The sequence below is a fragment of the Oncorhynchus mykiss genome, chromosome 15, assembly GCF_013265735.2.
Source record: "Oncorhynchus mykiss isolate Arlee chromosome 15, USDA_OmykA_1.1, whole genome shotgun sequence".
NCBI lineage: Eukaryota > Metazoa > Chordata > Actinopteri > Salmoniformes > Salmonidae > Oncorhynchus > Oncorhynchus mykiss.
The window spans coordinates 7,109,330-7,125,899 of record NC_048579.1 but is presented as its reverse complement, the minus strand read 5'-3'; the positions used below and the strand labels follow the sequence as shown (position 1 = coordinate 7,125,899).

At 40.8% G+C, this 16,570-nt stretch overlaps 1 protein-coding gene across 2 annotated transcripts in view; it reads right to left on the bottom strand.

Moving 5' to 3' along the window:
- Positions 1–15,693, bottom strand: part of LOC110489541 (rho GTPase-activating protein 29-like) — a 29,357-nt gene extending 13,664 nt beyond the window's left edge. For both annotated transcript variants that reach the window (XM_036945694.1, XM_036945695.1), the window contains exons 1-5: positions 15,509–15,693; positions 5,463–5,624; positions 4,879–4,988; positions 2,778–2,908; positions 1,411–1,503 (exon numbers count right to left, since the gene is read on the bottom strand). In XM_036945694.1, coding sequence (XP_036801589.1) covers positions 1,411–1,446 — 36 coding nt within the window. In that variant the 5' untranslated portion in view covers positions 1,447–1,503; positions 2,778–2,908; positions 4,879–4,988; positions 5,463–5,624; positions 15,509–15,693. The remainder of the gene's footprint in view (positions 1–1,410; positions 1,504–2,777; positions 2,909–4,878; positions 4,989–5,462; positions 5,625–15,508) is intronic.
- Positions 15,694–16,570: the final 877 nt, after the last annotated feature.

The window sequence follows — 16,570 nt, the reverse complement described above, 5'->3', positions numbered from 1 at the left end:
ATCTGAATAATAATAATAATAATCTGAATAATAATCTGAATAATAATAATAATAATCTGAATAATAATCTGAATAATAATCTGAATAATAATAATAATAATAATAATAATAATCTGAATAATAATAATAATAATAATTCCCTTCAAGTAACCATCTTTCACTGTCCTGTTCCAATGTATCCAAATATTATCTCAATGTCTCATAAAGATGTAATGTAACTCCATGTAAAATGAGCAGAGCTGAGAGAAGGTTCTAGTGAGAGGATAGTACAGGCTCCCAGAAAGAGGCCAAGATACCCAGTGGTGGATGATGGAGGTCTGTGGTCTATAGACTCTTTCCTATTGGGATTAGAACAGGGCTTCTTAACCTGTTTTAATTATTAACTGTACCCCAATCACACTTACCTACTGTACCCCCAATCACATTTACCTACAGTACCCCCAATGACATTTACCTACCGTACCCCCAATCACATTTACCTACCGTATCCACAAACACATTTACCTTCCGTACCACAAACACATTTACCTACCGTACCCCCAAACACATTTTGCTCTACCTGAAGTACCCCCTAATGTGCAACTGATCATTACGCCTATTTTCCTGTGAGTCTTTCCAATTCCAAACTGCTGATAGGCCAGGTACTTCCAGGTACTTTGCCCGACCTCACTAATGTTCTTGTGGTTGAATGGAAACAAGTCCCTGCAAAATTTTTCCAACATCTAGTGGAAAGCCTTCCCAGAAGAGTGGAGGCTATTATAGCAGTAAAGGGGAGGACCAACTCCATATTAATGCCCATGATTTTGGAAGGAGATGTTTGACGAGCAGGTGTCCACATACTTTTGGTCATGTGTATGTTCTGCTGTCATTCCAAACCTTGTTTTGCTCAGTCAGTGTACCTCTAAGATTAATTTTTTGGGGGTGTTTATATTTGTCTTTTTTCCAATTACATGTTTTATTTATTTTACATATACCAACACCCCCCTGGGACTGGGGGTCACAGCCAGGGTCAGCCATTATCAATGGCAACCCTGGAGCAATTAGGGTTAAGTGCCTCAGCTCAAGGGCACATAGACAGTTCTCTGTCACCTTGTCGCCTCTGAGATTCCAGATAGAAATATTTAGGTTGCTGGTCTAATGCTCTAGCCGCTAGGCTACTTTTGCATTGCCGCTGAAGAGATCACCTCTCCAACAGACTGTTTTAACACATTCTGAACTGTTACACTATACTCTTAGGACAATTCAAGTATGACCAACCGTTTTACCTCACTCACACACTCACTCACCTTCTACCTTCTCTGAACTCAAATTCAAATTCCCAAAACTTTATTGACATGAAAAGTGTGACAACATACTTTTCCAAAGCAAACGTTTAGCGCCACTATCAAATGAATGAACTATCTGACTCACCGTTGTCTGAGGGTGGCTCTCTCTCATCCAGGTCATCCGCTGACGACATGGTCCCCGTGGAAATGGTTCTGCGTAATCTCATGTTGAAGTCCCCTGAGCAGGAGGCAGTGAACACACAAAAGATCCTCATGGTATCTTGTCAATAGTACGATCTAGCTACTCACTACTACTGTCGCCTGTCTAACTGAGGCCTGGTCTAGTAATAGTACTAGATCCTTGGTTTGGGAGGTTATCTCAGAGTGTTTGCTCCTTTCTAGCCATAGCTTCAGGCCTTGATTATGAACTGACTGACTGACAAAGAGTCCACTTATTATAAGACATGGTTGAGATTGAGGGGCGTGGCACCCCTGCGCCCACCAATGGCAAGTGGTCAGGAGTCCAGCAAGGGACCACTCACAAGATGTTCTGGGCAATTCATACCTCCATTCACTGATGAATCCCTCTGCTTGATTCCCTTATCGTTCTGATAATGGCCTGGACAAGAGGCCCATCTCAGTGACAGGGCACATTTCTCGAGACATTGGGGCACTTTGGGAATAAAGGAATGAACCGACTGGCTAGATTGCAAACACTCATTCCAATCATTCTAGATTTGTATGAGTTCAAAAGGTTCTAACGAGTCAGATTGATCAATCCAATTAAGTTCATTGTAAACTAGTTAATTAAAACACCTCACTCAGGAATTGTTGTTGTGTATGATAACAGCATGAGAGAAATGGTAACACTCGAAGTAATTTAAATGAAACCTATCATAACACATAATGAAAACCAAACAACAGAAATCAGCATGTTACATAATCCACAGAATGCAACACATGGATGAACACCGACCAGAATAACACAAAACTCCAGAAAATGTCAGGCATGCTCTGTCTGTCTGTCTGTCTGTCTGTCTGTCTGTCTGTCTGTCTGTCTGTCTGTCTGTCTGTCTGTCTGTCTGTCTGTCTGTCTGTCTGTCTGTCTGTCTGTCTGTCTGTCTGTCTGTCTGTCTGTCTGTCTGTCTGTCTGTCTGTGTCATGTCTAGGAGGGTGCTACCTGCCCCAGGTATGTTTGGTGGAGGAGGAATAATGGTCTAGGGCTGTTTTTCATGGTTCGGGCTAGGCCCCTTAATTCCAGTGAAGGGAAATCTTAACGCTAAGACATTCTAGATGATTCTGTGCTTCCAACTTTGTGGCAACAGTTTGGAGAAGGCCCTTTCCTGTTTCATCATGACAATGCCCCCCGTGCACAAAATGAGGTCCATGCGGAAATGATTTGTCGAGATCTGTGTGGAAGAACTTGACTAGCCTTGACTAACAGGCTAGTGTAGTGTAGGTTGTGTGGAGATAGGGCTCTGGGCTAAGAAGGGTGGGAAGACAAGGCCTTACCTTAGGCTGGCGGTGGGGCAATCCATGGATTGGGACTCACTGCTGCCTCCGGTGCTCTCTGAGTCACTGCACATCCACCCCGCCCTGACTACCCGTTCCCCAGGCTCGGAACGGGCCCTGGAACCTCAGAGCTGGGACAAACAAAAGGGAATAGTCATGTAATTTGTTACTGTCAGAAGTCAGAATTACACATGTATAAGTATTGATCTAATCCAATGGTAGAATACTGAACTTGGATTTGTTTTGAGTTTTATTTTTTAATGCATGTTTATTTTATATTTAAATAAAAAACATTTGAAAAAACAATAATAGACTAGTAATTCATTTTATTCAAATTCTGTCATTGAAATTCAGTAACCAACTAAAGTAACCATAGACTGGACTAGATAGCTAATTGTTTCCTAGATAGCATAATGAGTAGGTCACGTGGGAAAGAGGAGCACATTCATTTAGTATCAAGTGGTTCACATTGAAACACTTGAGAATCACAAAAGAGCAATACCATTCCAAAAGACCTCTTTACAAATGAATACAAACAACAATGATTTATCATGAATGGGTTGATTATGAAAGCATGAATTTAACATTCAAAATGTGATTTTCTTTTCAATGCCTTTTAGGCGACCGGGATAATGAAAGATTACCAAACTGAGATAGTAATTGAACTCTTCCACAGATGATAACATGGTGAAATTATGCCTACAAAAAAAAAACGACTTGTCATGAGAGTCAGAGAGTTTCTAAACCCAGAGGCACAACATCGCAAAACCTCTGGGACACTGTTGCAGGAATTAAATTCCTCTGTTTTAATACCCAATTAAAATCAAACACTCTGTCAATTCATAAGGATATGTATGACCCTTATTAGTATAAAAATGGACAGAGCCCAGTCTTAAAGTCAAACAGCAGCCTTTATTCACGAGAGTACTGCTCCTTACACATTTTACCACAGGTTATAAACTGAAAATGACGTCAGCGTTTTCTAAATGTTCCGTCTCTTCTTGACACTGGTAGAAAGGCTCTATAGTTCTCAAGCCTTCCCTCCTCGCCTAGAGCCAAGGTCAGCTAGTGTAGATAAGCATTCTAGCCAGTCTGGCGATATAGTTCATTCATTTCTACCAAGGAACAGACAGTCATTGTTCTAATTCTTGATTATATTTACACACATTATATTCCGTACTAGGATTAAAAAGAAAATTCATACATATACAGTAACATAATAGTATTCTGATTAGTACATATACAGTAACATAATAGTATTCTGATTAGTACATATACAGTAACATAATAGTATTCTGATTAGTACATATACAGTAACATAATAGTATTCTGATTAGTACATATACAGTAACATAATAGTATTCTGATTAGTACATATACAGTAACATAATAGTATTCTGATTAGTACAGACACAGTAACATAATAGTATTCTGATTAGTACATATACAGTAACATAATAGTATTCTGATTAGTACATATACAGTAACATAATAGTATTCTGATTAGTCAGTCCTGATTGAAATGTATACATAATTAGTCATTATTGATAAAAATTCCCTTAACAGACACAGATCAAACAGACTAGGCCAGGTTTTGGGGTTTGGAAAATTAAAAAGAGAAGTGAAAAATTCTTCCTTAGGTTGTTCATTTTCTCGAAATCTACAACTTAGATACGAGCCAATGTCTTAAGTAGTTGAACGTGTTATTGCTCCAACCTCGGGGAAAAGTAACAAATTGACACATTTTAAATTTTGTCCGAAAAAAAGAACCTACTTTATATCCGAAGGATCTCTCTCTCTCTCTCTCTCTCTCTCTCTCTCTCTCTCTCTCTCTCTCTCTCTCTCTCTCTCTCTCTCTCTCTCTCTCTCTCTCTCTCTGGATATAGAACTATTTTTTTTCTGTCTAAAGCAGTAGCTCTCTGTTAAAATCTCCCTACTCTCCCACAGAGAATAACTCTACTCATTTGTTTTGATAACGACTCTTCGGTACGATGATGCATCACATGTTTTTTAGGTCTTTCAGCTATTCAGGTTTAGATCAAGTGAAGCCGCATTAGTAGTATAAATCAAGATCACATCATCCATCCGGTGTTCCTCTCACCCTGTTACAGTACGAGACAGTGGCATCGAAGGAGTAGGACTGGGTCTGTCCAAATGGGCAGGAAGACTCCTGACGAAGTCGATGTAGTGTTGGCCTCTGGCCTCATCCGCCTACGGAACAAGGCAGGGAGGGGGGGGGTAACAACATGTCACCACTACAATCCACTGATCAAAATGGTAATATCTTCAGTATGTGAATGTGGATTCTAATTTATTTGCTAAGAAGTTATTAACTGTTATTTGATTGTGTATCTGAGTGAAGACTAGGCCTCAGTGATGAGTTTTGGGCCTCATAGGTAAGATTTGAGACTCAGGGAGTAACTAAGGCCTCATGGGCTACGCTATAGGTTTCATGGAGGATGTATGGGCCTCACGGTCGAGCTATGGGCCTCACGGTCAAGCTATGGGCCTCAGGGACGAGCTATGGGCCTCAGGGACGAGCTATGGGCCAGTACGAAAAAAAAAGTATTGCACTAACTACTGTAAGTCGCTCTGGATGAGTCTTCTAAATGACTATAATGGTATGTAATAATAGATGAGCTATTGGCCTTAGACGAGCTATGGGCCTCAGGTACGATGTCTTACCTTCTGCAGAGCCTCCTCCTCCAGCCTGCGTCTCTTCTCCAGCTTGGCTGATCCCAGCTGCTCCTCCTCCACTCGGGTGGTGGACACCCGGGCCTTCTCATACTCCTCCTGTCTCTGGGCCTGCAGAACACGGGCCTTCCTCAGGGCGCTATCCGTTTCATGCTGAAAACACACACAGCGTTAACACAAGAGAAACACAAGGCAAACAAACACACTAACACAGTCATGTCTAGACAGGATACAGATGTCAAATTGAGGTTTTAGCTAACCCTAACGCTAACCCTTTTCCTAACCTTAACCTAATTATCCTAACCGGTTCCATTAATTATCATAACCTGCTGTATAAGTTATCATAACCTGCTACGAAATGTCAATTCTGACATACGCAGTATACCTTCTAGTTGACTGCAATTGAGCATTTCGTTGGGCGGTGAATGCCATGTGTACCCTGTACATACAACTAATCAAAAAAGTTCAAGTCAAAACCCACTAACAAACATGTGCTGAATCAGTACTAAATCATTGTTCATGGTTCAACTTCAATTTTCTCTCACACTGCAAAAGGAAACACACAGAAACTATCCTTAGAGACATACAGAACCAGTCAAAGGTTTGGACACACCTACTCAAGGGTTTTTCTTTATTTGTACTATTTTATACATTGTAGAATAATAGTGAAGACATCAACACTATGAAATAACACATATGGAATCATGTAGTAACCCAAAAAGGGTTAAACATATCAAAATATAATTTTTGTTTGAGATTCTTCAAAGTAGCCACCCTTTGCCTTGACGACAGCTTTGCACTCTTGGCATTCTCTCAACCAGCTTCATGAGGTAGTCAACTGGAATATATTTAAATTAACAGGTGTGCCTTGTGGAATTTCTTTCATTCTTAAAATCAGTTGTGTTGTGACAAGGTAGGGGTGGTATACAGAAGATAGCCCTATTTGGTAAAATACCAAATCCATATTATGGCAAGAACAGCTCAAATAAGCAAAGATAAACGAGGCATGAAGGTTAGTCAATCCGGAAAATGTCAAGTACTTTAAGTTTCTTCAAGTGCAGTCGCAAAAACCATCAAACACTATGAATAAACTGGCACTCATGAGGACCGCCACAGGAAAGGAAGACCCAGAGTTGCTTCTGCTGCAGAGGATAAGTTCATTAGAGTTACCCGCCTCAGAAATTGCAACCCAAATAAATGTTTCAGAGTTCAAGTAGCAGACACATCTCAACATCAACTGTTCAGAGGAGACTGTGTGAATCAGGCCTTCATGGTTGACTTGGTGCAAAGAAACTACTACTAATGTACACCAATGAGATGAAGAGACTTGCTTGGGACAAGAAACACGAGCAATGGACATTAGACCAGTGAAAATCTGTCCTTTGGTTGATGAGTCCAAATTGGAGATTTTTGTTTCCAACCGCCGTGTCTTTATGAGATGCAGAGTAAACAGATGATCTCCGTATATGTGGTTCCCACTGTGAAGCATGGAGGAGGTGGATGGTGTGGGGGTGCTTTACTGGTGACACTGTCAGTGATTTACTTAGAATTCAAGGCACACTTAACCAGTATGGCTACCACATAATTCTGCAGCGATACACCATCCCATCTGGTTTATGCTTAGTGGGACTATCATTTGGTTTTCAACAGGACAATGACCCAACACACCTCCAGGCTGTGTAAGGGCTATTTGACCAAAAAGGAGAGTGATGGAGTGCTGCATCAGATGACCTGGCCTCCACAATCACCCAACCTCAAACCAACTGAGATGGTTTGGGATGAGTTGAACTGCAGAGTGAAGGAAAAGCAGCAAACACATGCTCAGCATATGTGGAAACTCCTTCAAGAGAGTTGTAAAACCCTTCCTCATGAAGCTAGTTGAGAGAATGCCAAGAGTGTGCAAAGCTGTCATCAAGGCAAAGGATGGTTACTTAGAAAAACAATGTAAACACATTTTTGGTTACTACATGATTCCATAGTTTTGATGTCTTCACTATTATTCTACAATGTATAAAAAATAAGTTTGTGTCCAAACTTTTGACTGGATCTCTCTCTCTCTCTCTCTCTCTCAGATAGGGATATTACTGGAAACTTTCTATGTTTACCAGTAAACTACCAGAATGTTGGTATCATTCAAAGATTTTATGTAAATTCTCACAATACATCTAGTGGACCTTTTGAGTACTTCAGATTATCTCAGGTGTCTGAAATAATCTCTGGCCCTCTATGTGGCTTTATCATGGGTAAAATATATGAATAAGATGATTTAAAAAAAATACAAAGTAGAATGACAAAGCTGTAAAACATTATCCTAAATATAAACCATCAACTTAGTGAATACTATTGGTGTTTAATATTTGCCTGACGACTCAAACTGAATACTTCCGCTGTTCTATTTTAGCTACATACTTCTGACATCATTGAAGTTGTTTGTGATGAAGTCAAAATGAGGGGTGTTGTACAAAACTAAGGCATCAGCGATTGGATCATCGTTAACCAATCAGAGTCTCAAAACCAATGACACTGTGTGCAGCTCTCCCGGACGGTACTAACAGAAATAACATGAGAATATCCGCTTCAGCTAAGCTTCCCAGAAAAGCAACGAAAACAAGCAAGCATGCTTTTGCAAAAAAAAAAAAAAAAAAAAAAAAAGCCTACGTTAACATATGTAGCTTAAGAAACAAGGTTCATGACGTGAATAACTTGCTAGTTTATTTATTTATTTTATTTTATTTTACCTTTATTTAACCAGGTAGGCAAGTTGAGAACAAGTTCTCATTTACAATTGCGACCTGGCCAAGATAAAGCAAAGCAGTTCGACAGATACAACAACACAGAGTTACACATGGAGTAAAACAAACATACAGTCAATAATAAAGTATAAACAAGTCTATATACAATGTGAGCAAATGAGGTGAGAAGGGAGGTAAAGGCAAAAAAAGGCCTTGGTAGCAAGGTAAATACAATATAGCAAGTAAAACACTGGAATGGTAGTTTTGCAATGGAAGAATGTGCAAAGTAGAAATAAAAATAATGGGGTGCAAAGGAGCAAAATAAATAAATAAATTAAATACAGTTGGGAAAGAGGTAGTTGATAGGGCTAAATTATATGTGGGCTATGTACAGGTGCAGTAATCTGTGAGCTGCTCTGACAGTTGGTGCTTAAAGCTAGTGAGGGAGATAAGCGTTTCCAGTTTCAGAGATTTTTGTAGTTCGTTCCAGTCATTGGCAGCAGAGAACTGGAAAGAGAGGCGGCCAAAGAAAGAATTGGTTTTGGGGGTGACTAGAGAGATATACCTGCTGGAGCGTGTGCTACAGGTGGGAGATGCTATGGTGACCAGCGAGCTGAGATAAGGGGGGACTTTACCTAGCAGGGTCTTGTAGATGACATGGAGCCAGTGGGTTTGGCGACGAGTATGAAGCGAGGGCCAGCCAACGAGAGCGTACAGGTCGCAATGGTGGGTAGTGTATGGGGCTTTGGTGACAAAACGGATTGCACTGTGATAGACTGCATCCAGTTTGTTGAGTAGGGTATTGGAGGCTATTTTGTAAATTACATCGCCAAAGTCGAGGATTGGTAGGATGGTCAGTTTTACAAGGGTATGTTTGGCAGCATGGTAACAGATGACTCGTATTTTCTCTGAAACTCACCTAGACAATACCTTTGATGATGTAGTGATAGCAATACAAGGTTGTAACATCTACAGAAAAGACAAATGCCAGTGGTGTAAGTGTTGCTGTTTATATTCAGAACCACATTAATGTAAAGCTTAGAGGGGATCTGATTTTAAATACAGTTGAAGTAATATGGCTACAGGTTCATCTGCCTCACCTAAATCCGATTATTGTGGGAAGCTGCTATAGACCACCAAGTGCAAACTGTAACCAGTTCCTGTAACCTGGATCAGGTTATCACTCAACCTACCAGGGTAGTTACAAAACAGCACAGGAATTAAATCATCAACATATATTGATAACATCTTTACCAATGCTGCAGAAATTATCTTTACAGCAGTATCCAAATCCATTGGATGTAATGATCACAATATAGCAGCCATATCTTGGAGAACCAAAGTTCCAAACACTGGGCCTAATATAGTGTATAAGAGGTCATACAAGAAGTTTGTAGGGATTCCTATGTTGTTGATGTAAACAATATGTGTTGGTCTGTGGTTTGTAATGAGGAGCAAACAGACATTGCACTTGATACATTTATGACATGGCTTATCCCAGTTACTGATAAGGATGCACCCATTATGTAAATGACTGTAAAAACTGCTAAATCCCTGTGGATTGATGAGAAATTGAAAAATGTTATGGCTGAGAGGGATGAGGCAAAAGGAATGTCAAATAAGTCTGGCTGCACAACCGATTGGCAAACATACTGCAAATTGAGAAACCATGTGACGAATCTAAATAAAAAGAAGAAACCATAGTATGAAACAAAGATAAATGAGAAAGAACGAAAGTAAAAAGCTTAGGAGCATCTTCAATTAAATTTTTTGAAAAATGGCAAACTCAGCTCCATAATTCAATTTAGCTCCATCCTTCATTGAATCAGATTGGGTTTTCTAATGAATGGACACTGATATTTCCAACTACTTCAATGATTGTTTCATTGGTAAGATTAGCAAATTTAGGTATATATCTGACCAAGTTATGGAAAGACAAGAATTGTAATTTTGAATTCCGTAAAGTGAGTGTGGAAGGCGTAAAAAAAAAAGTATAGTTGTCTATCAACAATGACAAGCCAACGGGGTCTGACAAATTGGATGGAAAATTACTGAGGATAATAGCAGACGATATTGCCACTCCTATTTGCCATATATTCAATTTAAGCCTACTGGAAAGCGTGTGCCCTCAGGCCTGGGGGGAAGCAAAAGTCATTCCGCTACCCAAGAATAGTAAAGCCTCCTTTACTGGCTAAAATAGCCGACCAATCAGCATGTTACCAACCTTTAGTAAACTTTTGGAAACAATAGTGTTTGACCAGATACAATGCTATTTTACAGTAAACAAATTGACAACAGACTTTCAGCACGGTTATATGGAAGGACATTCAACAAGCACAGGACTTACACAAATGACTGATGATTGGCTGAGAGAAATTGATGATAAAAAGATTGCGGAGGCTGTTTTGCTAGACTTCAGTGTGACTTTTGACATTATCGATCATATGTGTTATTGCTTTACAACCCCTGTTATATTGTGGATAAAGAGTTACCTGTCTAACAGAACACAGATGGTGTTCTTTAATGAAAGCAACTCCAACATAAGGTAGAATCAGGAATTCCCCAGGGCAGCTGTTTAGGCCCATTACTTTTTCAATCTTTACTAATGACATGCCACTGGCTTTGACTAGTGTGTTTATGTATGTGCATGTGTCTCAACACTATACGGGTCAGATACTGGATAGTAGACAAGTTCAATATGAGGGTTTCAGCATGAAATATCCGTTATATATTTATTTCACTCCGACAATTAATCCACAGATAAAACGGAAAACCAGATGTGTTTCTCGTCATCTCTCCTCCTTCCTTCGGGCTTCTTTTTCTTATTTTGACTTCATATGGTGGTTGGTAACCAACTTTACAGCATTACTACAACCGACCGGAGTGTGGACCTGAGTTCAACTTTCAGTCACCCACATGGGTATAACCAATGAGGAGATGGCATGTCGGTGTATGCTCCTAAAAACCAATGAGGAGATGCGAGAGGCAGGACCAATTTCCATTTTAGTACAGCCATATTCTCTAAAATGATGTTGGAGGCAGCTTATGGTAGATAAATTAACATTAAATTCTCTGGCAACAGCTCGTGGCGGCCATTCCTGCAGTCAGCATGCCAATTGCACGCTCCCTCAAAACTTGAGACATCTGAGGCATTACGTTGTGTGACAAAACTGCACATTTTAGAGGGGCATTTCATTTTCCCCAGCACAAGGTGCACCTGTGTAACAATCATGCTGCTTAATCAGCTTCTTGATATGCCACACCTGTCAGGTGGATGGATTATCTTGGCAAACGAGAAATGCTCACTAACAGGGAAGTAAAGACATTCGTGCACAACATTTGAGAGAAATAAGGTTTTTCTAATTATTTACAAAAAATGCATTTTATTTCAGCTCATGAAACATGGGACCAAGATTTTACATGTTGCATTTATATTTTTGTTCAGTATATATATCAAACACGAACATGAAAGTCATCATTACCCAAATATGTTGCAATACAAATTGAGAGTCTACATAACATGAGCCAGGAGAAACCAATGGTCATTTATCCCTAAAACACTTCATCAGAGTAGTTAGGCCTGAAATGACTGAAAAAGCAGAGATTTTACCAAAAGAGAAGAGATTTGACTGAAAAAGCAGAGATTTTACCAAAAGCGAAGAGATTTGACTGAAACTGCAAAGATTTAACTGAAAAAGCAGAGATTTTACCAAAAGAGAAGAGATTTGACTGAAACTGCAAAGATTTAACTGAAAAAGCAGAGATTTTACCAAAAGAGAAGAGATTTGACTGAAGTGTAATCTGGAAAGGCACAGTTTCCTGCCTTGTGATGACAGAAAAAGAGAAGGGGAAAAAGTCCAATGTAAATAGGTCTATAATCAATCTCCACAATAAACTTCCTGTCCCAGTCTCACTGGGGAGGAGAGAAAATAAACCAGGATCAGAGCAGGCAGCGCTGTCCAGCTAAACAGGCCGTGTCTGAAACGGCACCCTATTCCCTATATAGTAGACTACTTTTGAACAAAGTTCTATTGGAGCTCCCTAAGGGCCCTTGGTATGTAATCCCAGTGACGCCATTCCCCCAGGCTGTCGACGTCCTCTCTCCTCTCTGCCTAACAATGGAGATGTCTAGAGACCAGGAGGTCTCTCTCCTCTCTGCCTAACAATGGAGATGTCTAGAGACCAGGAGGTCTCTCTCCTCTCTGCCTAACAATGGAAAAGTCTAGAGACCAGGAGGTCTCTCTCTTCTCTGCCTAACAATGGAGATGTCTAGAGACCAGGAGGTCTCTCTCCTCTCTGCCTAACAATGGAGATGTCTAGCGACCAGGAGGTCTCTCTCCTCTCTGCCTAACAATGGAGATGTCTAGAGACCAGGAGGTCTCTCTCCTCTCTGCCTAACAATGGAGATGTCAAGAGACCAGGAGGTCTCTCTCCTCTCTGCCTAACAATGGAGATGTCTAGAGACCAGGAGGTCTCTCTCCTCTCTGCCTAACAATGGAAAAGTCTAGAGACCAGGAGGTCTCTCTCTTCTCTGCCTAACAATGGAGATGTCTAGAGACCAGGAGGTCTCTCTCCTCTCTGCCTAACAATGGAGATGTCTAGAGACCAGGAGGTCTCTCTCCTCTCTGCCTAACAATGGAGATGTCTAGAGACCAGGAGGTCTCTCTCCTCTCTGCCTAACAATGGAGATGTCTAGAGACCAGAAGGTCTCTCTCCTCTCTGCCTAACAATGGAGATGTCTAGAGACTAGGAGGTCTCTCTCCTCTCTGCCTAACAATGGAGATGTCAAGAGACCAGGAAGTCTCTCTCCTCTCTCCTCTCTGCTTAACAATGGAGATGTCTAGGCCCTCTGTCTGTCTGTCTGTCTGTCTGTCTGTCTGTCTGTCTGTCTGTCTGTCTGTCTGTCTGTCTGTCTGTCTGTCTGTCTGTCTGTCTGTCTGGGGGATGGAGGCATAATACGTTTTTGAGAGTGGCCCTGTTTAATTTGGGTGGAAGAAGAAGAAGGGAATACAAACAAATGCAGGCCTAGCTAGCAGCTCTCCTTAGCATCGTCTTAACATCACGCTACTGCTTTTTTCCATGTACGTAACATTGCAAAAATCTGAAAATTTCTGCCCTAAAATGATGCAGAAAAAATGTATCCATGCTTTTGTTACTTCTAGGTTAGACTACTGCAATGCTCTACTGTCCAGCTACCCGGATAAAGCACTAAATAAACCTCAGTTAGTGCTAAAAAAAAACTAAAAATGTGATCATATTACTCCAGTGCTAGCCTCTCTACACTGGCTTCCTGTTAAGGCAAGGGCTGATTTCAAGGTTTTACTGCTAACCTACAAAGCATTCCATGGGCTTGCTCCTACCTATCTTTCTGATTTGGTCCTGCTGTACATACCTACATGTACGCTACGGTCACAAGATGCAGGCCTCCTAATTGTCCCTAGAATTTCTAAGCAAACAGCTGGAGGCAGGGCTTTCTCCTATAGAGCTAAATTTTTATGGAATGGTCTGCCTACCCATGTGAAAGACGCATACTCGGTCTCAACCTTTAAGTCTTTACTGAAGACTCATCTCTTCAGTGGGTCATATGATTGAGTGTAGTCTATATTATGTAGATTGATGAGGAAAATATATAATTTAATACATTTTAGAGAATAAGGCTGTAATGTTGCAAAATCTGGAAAAAGGTCAGGGGTCTGAATACTTTCCGAATACACTGTAATTATAAATATGGCATCAAAATGTTAAATCTGAGAATGAGCTCGCCTGTGGTGGTTAGCGAACCCTCAACATTCTGGCCCGTAGCCCTACGTGGGATCGACTGTGCCACAAATGAATGCTGAAGTGGCAAAGTTGTTATCCACGTTTATAAACACAGGGTTGGCTACTTATTATTTGTGGTCATAAACATTATTTTCAGTTAACTCTATGAGGGGGAGGGTGTTCGATTTATTTGACAGTAGAGGAGGGTCATGTGAAAATATTTTTAAAGTTGAGGAGAGGGGGTGAATATTTGTATGACACTTTGACACCAGCCCCCCCAGTAAGTTGGACCAGCCCCTCCAGTAAATTGGACCAGCCCCCCCAGTAAATTGGACTAGCCCCCCCAGTAAATTGGACCAGCCCCCCCAGTAAATTGGACCAGCCCCCCCAGTAAATTGGACCAGCCCCCCCAGTAAATTGGACTAGCCCCCCCAGTAAATTGGACCAGCCCCCCCAGTAAATTGGACCAGCCCCCCCAGTAAATTGGACCAGCCCCCCCAGTAAATTGGCCTAGCCCTCCCTCCAGTAAATTGGACTAGCCCCCCCAGTAAATTGGACCAGCCCCCCCAGTAAATTGGACCAGCCCCCCCAGTAAATTGGCCTAGCCCTCCCTCCAGTAAATTGGACTAGCCCCCCCAGTAAATTGGACCAGCCCCCCCAGTAAATTGGACTAGCCCCTCCAAGTAATTTTCGAGCTGTCCAGTATTGAGATAAATAAAATAAAAAATAAAAACCGCATAAAGATGATCATATAACTAAGGAAAGTGTTTTGTTCATAACACAATTCAAATGTATTTATTCAACCTTTATTTAACTAGGCAAGTCAGTTAAGAACAAATTCTTATTTACAATGACGGCCTACCCCGGCAAAAACCCTAACCCGGACGACGCTGGGCCAATCACGGCCGGTTGTGATACAGCCTGGAATCGACCCAGGGGCTGTAGTGACGACTCTAGCACAGCCTTAGACCGCTGTGCCACTCGGGAGCCACATTAGCTTTGACAATCAAATAAAGTTATAATTATTATTATTCAATATTATTAGCATGTTAAACGTTTTTTTGAAAACATGTATTTTTGTTGACATCACTCTCTAACGCTGTAGCTAGCACCTTGCAAATGACAACAGTAGGAGGATTACAATGTGTTGCTAGGCTACATTAGTTAAAGGGAACATTATATCTATTTGTATGAGTTATTACGGTAATATGAACACGTCTATGTATTATACACACTTTTGTGGTTATATGCGGACGACATTTTACTCCAATTCTCCTGGATCTCCTCATCCAAAAGATCTGACCTAACTGTACAGAAATGTCAGCATCATGCAGCCAAAAAGTAATTCCATTGCTGAGATAAAATGCATTTCCTTTGTATTTCCCCCCCCCCCCAATATTTAACCAAAAATCACATCGTTTTATATAGAAATATCCACTTCTTCACCTCTCTAGGTGCCTATATGCGAGTGATGGTTCAGTCAATCTAAGAGTCGCCGCCAGTTAATATTTCATCAAATAGGCTAGAGCAGCCTAGCCCACTCACCTGCTGTACGGTCCTGAAACATTACACCTCGTAAAATCACCGCTATCGTAGATTACTCTTGAAATGCACAACAGAATCAATGAGTCTTTCCTAAAGCCTCTCTGTCTGAGCCGCTAAAAAAACTTCCCCAAAATTGTGTTTTTTGTCAGACGTCCGCCTCTCGGCTCACTCTCCGGGCACGAATATCCTCCTCCTCTTCTCACGTGACTCAGTGGGCAACTTGTGATTGGTTGGTCTAGGCGACTTGTGAAGAAGAGGTTTGGGTCCCATCCCCTCCCCTAACATCAGGTGTCTTATGTTTTGGTGCGTCGTGACTCAATTGTTCTCATCTAACTGGTGTATCATTAAGTGTCTAATTAAACTGAACAATATGGATGGAGGGTGAAAGAGGCATAGTTGAATTTCCCCCACAGCAAAAAACATTATTGTAGCCTATATAACCTACACTCGAATAGCCCAGGATTTCCCAAACATGGTCCTGGGGCAACCCCTGGGTGTACATTTTGGTTTTTGCCCTAGCACTAAACAGCTCATTCATATATCCAACTCATCATCAAGCTTTGATTATTTGAAGGGGGTCTGGATCGAGTATGGGAGACCCTGATACAGACCTATATGGTGATTGATTCAGAAATCAAAAAACATTGTTATCTGGTATATAACTATATATTTCAAATGTATTATGCAAAATTATTTGTTTTATTCAGTTATATAGTGCAGGGCTACAATAAATGATTGGCTACATAAAAAAATAAAAAATTTACTTTTATTGATGTGGTAGATCTGATCTCAATGCTTTAGGTCTAATGCCCATTCCATTCGGCTAAAAGAAGAAGAATTGGAGAAGAAGCCACAGTATGTCCTGTATAACAGCGTGGTCTTGGTCTAGCCAGCATTGGCTGAGAATGACACCTAGTGAGCAGAATAAAACGGTTGAAATATTGGTCGAGTTTTTCCTGGTTAATAGTAGCCTTTCAATCCACCAGTTGGCAGACGTGTGCTGACACTCAGTTTATATAGGCACATTCCACTAACCAAAACCATTGTCAAATAAACCGTACA